This window comes from Heterodontus francisci, chromosome 8, assembly GCF_036365525.1.
Source record: "Heterodontus francisci isolate sHetFra1 chromosome 8, sHetFra1.hap1, whole genome shotgun sequence".
Lineage (NCBI taxonomy): Eukaryota > Metazoa > Chordata > Chondrichthyes > Heterodontiformes > Heterodontidae > Heterodontus > Heterodontus francisci.
In genome coordinates this window covers 70,587,101-70,596,511 of record NC_090378.1, presented here as the reverse complement: position 1 = coordinate 70,596,511, position 9,411 = coordinate 70,587,101, and the positions used below count along the sequence as shown (strand labels likewise).

Genomic DNA, 9,411 nt, shown 5'->3' with positions numbered 1-9,411 from the left:
AAAAATATTCGACAAAAACTATAATCTGAACTAATTTTAATAGCACGATAAAAGGGACAGTGTATAACTACTGAATTACAAATTCAGTGCACCCTTTTGATAAATGATGCAAATTGACTTTAATTGAATCAGTCCAGCATTATTGTTTTGATGTTAACCAACTGCACTAACAGCATTTTTTACCCCATCCCATCTGTCTGACTCGTGCCTGGAGCTGTTTGCTTCCTGTGCTGCTGCACGATCCTGCCTCCTCGCACAGGACACAACCACGTAACATTGCTGTGCATCAGCAGCCTCGGATAATTGGATGCAATTTGAGTGACCTTTGACTGAGTGCGAATGACAAATCAAAGGTCAGCACTTTAGAAATTCGGCTTGGCTTCCTGCACATTTCTGCAGCGGATACTGGGCATGTCGAAAAACAGATTTAGCAATGACTGCAACTGGAGGTAGGAAGAAAGATTACTTTTAAGTTCTTGGTACCAAAGGTACAATGCCGAAGAAATAAACCCTTAGCTTTCAGAAGTATTTCTAAACAAAATAAGCATTTAATTATTGTGTGTTGCAAAATACAAAAAAACGCCTGAAGCTTGTATTCTGTTATCGAGAAGAGAATGCTATTTTTAAACTTATGTACCAAATGGTTAAACCATGCGAAAGCTTTTAAAATCCTTTATATCAGCACAGGCACGCCGTAACTAAGGGTTTCATTTTTGAATGTTCAAATCCAACAATATTTGTTGTCATTTTCTAAATTGTATATTTTTAAAAAGCAAGATGCAGGTTGCTTTCAAACAATTGAGTCATTTCAAATTCAATAAGGTTCTGTTATAATATGATAACGTAAAGGTATATTCACAAGTCCCTTGTGTCTGGAGAAATTTTGTATGCATTTCTTATTTTATGTACACGTTAATACATGTTCACACAGCATACTGTTTGCTAGGTTTTAGGATTCACAGTCTTGCTATACGGAGTGCCTATGTATAGAAGGATATTGGGGAATGGTATCTGTTAAATGTGAACCATATTTTGCTTCTGAGCTGCATTATCTCTTGTGTCGATACGAATATAAACTCGGCGCTTTCCATGCTAACAATCCCCTCCCACAATGCTGTTTTCTTTTTCTCTTCTGCATCTGACAGGCTGATGGAGATTTAAATCTAACTGCAGTCAGCTGAAGCAGGCCTGAAACCTATCAGAGACAAATGTGGAACCAGGAGAATGCAAAATTGGAATGTAAGTGAATTTCAAAGTGTATAATTACAAAAAACAAATGTCTATAATGATGTAGAAGCACATCAAACGCTGTAGATTGCCATTATTATACTAATTGTACAAATATCTTAGACATTGTTGAGAATCTAGATTCTTAGTAATCTTCCTTTAACTATTGTCATATGAGCAAAACAATCTTATTGTGTAATTTTGAAATGATAGAAAATTGGGAAAAATTATTCTGCAGCTGACATCTTGCTGCCCTCTATTTTCTTTCATCAATTGGTTGTATTTTGTCATTACAATTTATGTAATGCCCTAATATTTATTTCATAATATTCAAGAAAAGATTTTTTATTTTATCATTACAAATGTAGAAAATGTTCAGCTTCTGTTGTGAAAAGATTTTAAATAATTGAATATTCTAATCAGAAATCATTTTCCAATGTGATGCACAGATACTGGGATAAAGCATCTTGTCATAACATTCGGAGTTGAATTTTTTCGTCAATCTTTTTTCAGTTTCTGTTGAATGTTCGAGGCTATAGACAGCTGAGTTGTGGAAATGTGCCAAGTGTTTTTCTTGAATGTGAAACATGAATAGTTTTATGATTTGGAATTTATATTTAAGACTGCTGATCTTGCCTTTTTCTATGGTAGCCAGTGTGCAGCTGCACTGAAGAATTGTTAGAATTGTTTAATGTTTTACATTGTGTTAGTGCCTTCTATCTTCAGTAATCCCAAAGGTCATGAACATCTGAAGCACCTCTAATGTTTCACACAAAACTGTAGATTAGTTAAACTGCCTAAAGGAAAGGTATGTGGGACCATGTCTTCAATACGAATGTACTGTAAAAATAGCTGTTTCTTAAGTGTAGAAGTCCTTGACTCATCAGTAAATATGCACACACAGCATTTCACCCTCTCATTGGCATTGAACATGTGTTAATAAGGAATGTGAATGGTGCAGTGGGTTATCTCCTCACCTCTGGGACCTAGGTTTCTCAATAGATGGATGGGATGATAGCTAATTGAAAGGACTCTGTTGTGATCTCGAGCAAGATTCAAAATGGAAATAAGTCCACAGCACAAAGCCATAGCCAATACAGCACTTGATTGCCAAATTTATTCAGAGATGCTTTGCGAATAGTCAGAATGGGGAATGGAAATGTCACACTGGTGCATTAGGTGGCACATTTCACCCCTGCATCTACTACTTGTTCAGCTGACCTGGGAGAACATTAAGGAAGATGTAACGGGAGCTGTGCCATTGAATCTTTTTATGAAATACTGGGCAGATTTGTTAGACATAATGGTCTTTTCTAATTCACAAAAATTCTTGTGTTTGTGGTTTAAATGTATGGGCGGCGCAGTGGTTAGCACCGCAGCCTCACAGCTCCAGGGACCTGGGTTCGATTCTGGGTACTGCCTGTGTGGAGTTTGCAAGTTCTCCCTGTGACGGCGTGGGTTTTCGCCGGGTGCTCCGGTTTCCTCCCACAGTCAAAGACTTGCAGGTTGATAGGTAAATTGGCCATTATAAATTGCCCCTAGTATAGGTAGGTGGTAGGGGAATTGAGGGAAGGTGGGGATGTGAGAGGGTAATGGGATTAATGTAGGATTAGTATAAATGGGTGGTTGATGGTTGGCACAGACTTGGTGGGCCAAAGGGCCTGTTTCGGTACTGTATCTCTAAATTAATAAAAAAGAAGGAATTCAGCACACTGAAAAACGCAATATATAGTACTGTAGTTAACTATTGCACAACTGAAAATTTTAGCTAGATGTTCAATTTGATGGATGGAACTTAAGATTTCCAGTCAGTCAAATTAATAACCCAAACTCTCTCTATTAGGAAGAAAAACTTCTAAAATAGAGCAAATTATCTGAACTTTTCAATTTAAAATTGTATCAATTTTAGTGGCTGAGTTACTAAGGAGGCTGCCTATTGGAATAGTGTTGGGAAAGTCCCAGATTTGATCCTTGTCTAAACTGAGTTAGTTAGCAGTGAAAGCTGTGATGTGGATGCTGTAATTGCTCTCAGTACCTCTGGGATAGAGAAAGATAAAATCAGCCAGGTCCTCTGTTTCTGATCGCTATGCTGGGGTATAGTTCCATGCTGTGCAGTTGCCCTTTATGAACCTATCTATACAGTGAGTGTCAGAGTAGGTTATTAGTGTGTGTGTGGGTCAGGCAGTATCTGTGGAGAGAAAAACAGCATTAATATTTCAGGTCTGTGACCTGTCTGATGTTCTGATGAATCATTGCTGATTTTTCCCTTCCCTAACCCAGGGATACCAAGTCAAATTGCAGCGCTCCTGTTACTATACTATTGGACGTCTGCAGACTTGGTTGAGACTGGGAATTTGGAACTTTCTTGTCTTAGTAACAAACTATATAATGCCTTTCCCAATTGACCCATTGGGGAGTTGCAAGATTATTTTATATTATCAAGTAAGGGTAGGCGGTGGCGTAGTGGTATTATCACTGGACTGGTAACCCAGAGACCCAGGGTATTTCTCTGGGGACATGGCTTCGAATCCCACTACAGCAGAAGGTGGAATTAAAAGCTAGTCTAATGATGGCCATGAAACCATTGTCGATTGTTGTAAAAATCCATCTGGTTCACTAATGTCTTTTAGGGAAGGAAATCTGCTGTCCTTACCTGGTCTGGCCTACATGTGACTCCAGACCCACGGCAATGTGGTTAACTCTTGCATGCCCTCTGAAATGGCCTAGCAAGCCACTCAGTTGTACCTAACCGCTACGAAGTCAATAAAAAGGAATGAAACTGGAACTCCCTTCCTAACAGCACTGTGGGTATACCTACCCCAAATGAACTGCAGCGGTTCAAGAAGGCAGCTCACCACCACCTTCTCAAGGGCAATTAGGGATGGGCAATAAATGCTGGCCTGGCCAGCGTCGCCCACATCCCATGAATGAATAAAAAAAAAAGTGACACGAATGGTTAAAGTAAAAGAAATGTCAGTTGAAGACCTCGTTTCTTTGAACTAAGTCCCCCTGACAAAGTTGCTGATGGATAAACATTAAATGAGATTTTCCATGGCTAAATATTGAAAGAGATGGTTTCCATGCCCAGGTCCCAGAGGTGAAATAGCAATGTGTTAATCCTCCGTACTATTGATTCCTCTTAGCTTTCACCAGTGCTAGTTGATGTGTTGGGATAGTGGTTTAGAAATTTGGATAAGATTCAGAAGGCTTACAGTTTAAATTTTCACAATGTTATTCTATATAAATTTAACTTTATATGTGAGGGCAAAGAACCTTTAGAAAATGGCAGAGTGAGCAAATCTTAAAATAAAGAACAGGGGAATTTTGCCCCAACTCATAAACCAATTTATTTTTAAATAGTGCACTGGGAAGTTTTAACCATTAGAAATTTGTGAGGGCAAGTTCTGCAAAATTTCTACCTGACTGCTGTTGCCCAACAAATGGCACAATATCCACCTATGCTTACACAAGTAGTTCAATTATTCATGTCTAGCCAGTTATTTCCACAGATACCATGTCCATGGTCCTAGCAGCACAGAAATCATTGGGGTCAGTTTTGACTTTTGGGTGACTGACCGGCAGAGCATGCAGGTTGCTTACCTGTTCTGGGAGCAAAGAGGCCTCTGTCATCTTTGAGGCCCTGGCTCAATGGACTGAGGTTTCAAGTCAGACTGAAGAAGCCACCAGCAAGTTAACGTGGGGTGGTGTTTGGGATCACAGGGGCTGGGGGTGTCCTGAGCTGGCAGCAGCCCAGATTATCTTTGTGGTTTCTGCAGGAGCACTGCTGCCCACAAAAAATATACCATGCTTAGCTTTGGTTTGCCACTTTGGTTCCATCACCCATGGAATTGTTTGGAGTATGCGCAGCGCAAATTCCAACCTAAAATGACAATCAGGATCCTATTTATTATATAGGTTTCCTTATTAAAAGGGGCCTGAAATAGATGGGCATTTTAAATGCTGGCAGTGATTGCTTTGAGCATGTATTAATAGGGTATGTGGGTGGTGCAATGGGTTAACCTTGGTGCACCTCTGGTCTTACGTGGGGCAGTAAGGCCACTGGCCCTATTTTTGCAGCTGCTTCCATCCTGTTATCCATTGCTGAAGGTAGCAAAAATCATCTACCCCATGGTGTTCCAATTAAATATCTTCTTCTGTACTTATCCTTATTATTTTCAAATTCCGAATTAGCTATTTATGAAGGAATTTTTTGATCAGCATAAAAGTAATGCAATAGTAAGCTATTGAATAACAGTATACACATTCATTTATTATTCTTTGAAAAGCAGTACAGTGCATCATACTGGAGATCAATTGAAAATTTATTAAACATGATTTGCAACAAAACTGGTTAAATGACACTGAATATTTTATAGGTGTGAGAGGTCAGGCCCAAGGTTTGTTAAAATTCCCAGATGTGCATTATGTTCCTGGACCACTGTCTACATTATTCTCAAGATAGGCACTAGGAGACACCAAGAGCATGTTGCTGACAAGTCTTTTCAACTCCCTTCCATTGGGTGGATCTCGCCCCTGTGCCATTTCTCAGACACGCAGCTGTGGAGAATTTGGAGTTCAGCACTGTTGCCACTAACTGGCATAAGCCCTTGCCTTACCATTCCACTGCACTGAGTATTCTTAATTTTAAGCTGTTTAAGATTTTTGAAGTTCATCTTAAATAAATTCAATTTGTTGAAGACACATGAAAATAATTAAAATTCAGTCTGGCACCTTGTGCCTTGGTTACATTGAAGCAGTAATCATTAGAGATCCATGAAAACTTCAAAGACATACCAAAACTGGTCAGGCAGTTAAAATTCTGTCTATACAGTGAAGATAGAGTAAGATGAAAAGTAAGCCATGTAGATCTATCATAGTTCACAATATCTGTCGCTCACATTTTCAGCTTCAATTTGGACTTAAAGCCCTGGAAAATCTTTTTTTTATCTCACTTTAGAAACCTTTGCATCAAGAATTCTCTTCAACTTTGCTTTGGTCTTTCACTTTGGTTTCTGCATAAGAATGTAAGAAGTAGGAGTAGGCCAAATGGCCTCTTGAGCTTGCTCGACCATTTTTAAATTTTAAAAAGCTGAATGGGCATCACAGAGCACACTCTGCAACAAAATGTGTCACCTTCAATGGTTCTGTGAGCCATCATAGGAAATTATTATACAACAGGAACTGGTGTCAGCCCAGTACATGTACAGTGCATTCCTCGGACTCAGTCTGCCCTGTGAAAAGAGAGCTCTTCATAGCATGCTCGCCAACGGGTTTGATTTTAATTTTCAATGTTCAGCAAATACTGGAATTGTAAAATTAGAGAAGAAAATGCTGGAAAAACTCAAGGTCAGTCAGTATTGTTAAAGAAAGGCAGGTTCTGACATTTTTGGGGTGTTACTCACATTAAGCATTGTAAATAAAAACTGAAAATACTGGAAATATTCAGGTTAGGCAGCATCTGTGGAGAGAGAAGCAGTTAATGTTTCAGGTCCATGACCTTACATCTCTAACTTTTCCTATCTTTGTTGAAATAGGTTTTAAGCAAGTGAAAGTGGGAGGGTGGGGAAAAAGAACAGAAGGAAAAGTCTGATAGGATGGAAGGCAGGAGAGATTAAATACAAAAGGCTTCATGGTATATTAAGGTCACAGGGATTGGTAATGGGGCAAGTAAAGAAACACAAGATGTGTCTAGTGGAGGTGTGAATGGCAGACTGATGAACAGCTGTCATTCAAAAGCAAAATTAAAAAAGAGAAATGAGAGAAAAAAACAAAACCAGCAAAGAAAAAGGCAACAATGGGGCAGAGTTATGATCTAAAATGGTTGAACTCAATGTTGAGTCTGGATGGCTGTAAAGTATCCAGTCAAAAGATGAGATGCTGTTCTTCGAGTTTGGATTGTGCTTCCTTGGAACACAGCAGGAGACTGAGGTCAGAGTGGAAACAAGTGGAGGATTAAAAAAATGACAGGCAACTGGAGTCTTGGGGTGAGGCTTGGGGATTGAACGGATGTGTTCTGCTCAGCAGTCACCGAATTTGTGTTTGGTCTTCCCAGTAGAGAGACCACATGAACAGTGAATACAGAATACTAAACTGAAAGAAGTACAAGTAAATTGTTGTTTCACCTGGAAGGAGTGTTTGGGGCCTTGGATGGTGAGAAGGGTGGAGATAAAAGGGCAGGTGTTGCATCTCTTGCACTTGCATGGAAAGGTGCTGTGGGAAAGGGAGGGGGTGTTGGGCATGACTGACGAGTGGAGCAGGGTGTCGTGTAGGGTTTGGTCCCTTCGGAATGTTGAAAACCGAGGCGAGGGGAAGATGTGTTTGGCGGAAATGGTAGAGGATGATCTGTTGAATATGGATGGTAGTGGGTTGGAAGGTGAGGAGGAGGGAAACCCGATTGTGGTTCTGAGAGGGAGGGGAAATAGAGTGAACGCTTTTGGGGACCTTATCCACCATGGTGGGGGAAATTCACAGTTGAGGGAAAAAAGGAAGACCTATCGGAAGCACTGTTATGGAAGGTTGCATCGTCAGAACAGATGCGGCGGAGAAATTGGGAGAATGGAGTAGAGCCCTTAGAGGAAGTGGGGTGTGAGGAAGTCTAGGCAAGATCGCTGTGGGCGTCAGTGGGCTTAGTAAATATTTTCGTTCACAGCTGATACCCAGAAATGGAGACAGAAGTTGAGGAGTGAAGAGAAGTGTCAGATGGACCACATGAAGGCGAGAGAAGAGTGGAAATTGGAAGCAAAGTTGATGAAATTCTCCAGTTCAGGGAGAAAGCAGAAAATGGCACTGATAGTCATCACTGTAGTGGAAAAAGAGGTGAGAGGAAACCTGAGTAGCACTAGAACAAAGAAAGCATTAGAACCTGTCTTTTCTCTTCACAGATACTGGCTGATCTAATGTTACTAGGTGGCTAATAGATATGACAAGTCAGAAATTATAAATGAGTATAAGGTATATAAAATAAATCGAGGGCCTTTATTTTATTTCAGTGTAGAGGTAGAAATTGTTCACAACAATCTACTTTGGTATTGTAATATTTGAAATTGTGCCTGTGTGGTGTGTGGATGTCGCAGACTGATAGTGTGTGTGAGAGGTTAATTTGTTTCGCCTGTAATTGTCTTTAGTTTGACTTGCAGGTCATAAATATGATGTGTGGTGCTGTGAATTATATGTCAAATCGAGGCACCCTCAAGACTCCTCCAAAGCATCAAGGGCTGCCTACCAGCTTGCAGTTAACTGGCAGGGAGGTGGTTCTGGGACAGTTTTGTTGGGGGGTGGGGAGTATAGGATAGGGGGTCTGCAACTTTTCTTTGTGTTGAAGGAGCACTCCTATTATTCATGGCCCCACAAAGAAAAGCTTTTAGGTTACCTCTTCTGTCTGCTAACCTGTTTCAGCCTGGCAGGAAGGCCATGGCGGCTTCCCCACTCAGGCTCCGATTAAAATGCATTTCATTGGCATAGGTCATCTCTATTTTGCATAAATTCATGAGAAACCCCCGCAACCACCCCCAAGCTGTTTTAGGCAGGTGCCTCATCTGCCTGAGGAACTGTGCAGGTTGAAATGCATCAAATGTTGAGTTCCCAGCAGGTAGGTAACATGCATGTTTTTAACTGCCCACCCACCTTCTTTCCACTGTGCAGGAAAGATTAAAATCAACCCACTACGTTTTTTGTTGCAGTTTTCTCCCCTTTTTTCCTCACCTTATGTTTTGACTCAAGCTGGGGAACTAGAAGGGAGATGGCACAGATTCACCAGAATTATACCAGGGTTAAATTATGAGGGCAAGTTGCATTAACTTAGTTTGTATTCCCTTGAGCTTAGAAGTTTAAGGGATGATCTAATTGAGGTGTTTAAAAATAATAGAGATTCAACAGGGTAGATACAGAGAAACTATTTTGTCTGGGGGAATACAAAGCTAGGCTGTTTAGGAGTGAAATCAGGAAGCACTTTTTCACTCAAAGGATAGTGGAAATCTGGAACTCATCCCCAAAAGCTGTGGGTGCTAGGTGAATTAAAGTTTAAGACTGAGATTGCTAATTTTTTTTCTGGGTAAAGGTATCAAGGGGTATGGATCAAAGATGGGTAATGGATTTGAGGTACAGCCATGATCTTATTGAATGGTGGAACAGGCTCTAGGGGTTAAATGACCTACCCTGTTCCTATGATCCAGGCCGTTCTCAGTC

The 9,411-nt window shown here is 40.4% G+C and overlaps 1 protein-coding gene across 1 annotated transcript in view; it reads left to right on the top strand.

Moving 5' to 3' along the window:
• Positions 1-384: 384 nt before the first annotated feature.
• dnajc6 (DnaJ (Hsp40) homolog, subfamily C, member 6) overlaps positions 385-9,411 on the top strand; it is a 174,579-nt gene continuing 165,552 nt past the window's right edge. Inside the window, 2 exon segments of the mRNA XM_068038062.1 lie at positions 385-449; positions 1,146-1,239. Coding sequence (XP_067894163.1) covers positions 1,209-1,239 — 31 coding nt within the window. The 5' untranslated portion in view covers positions 385-449; positions 1,146-1,208.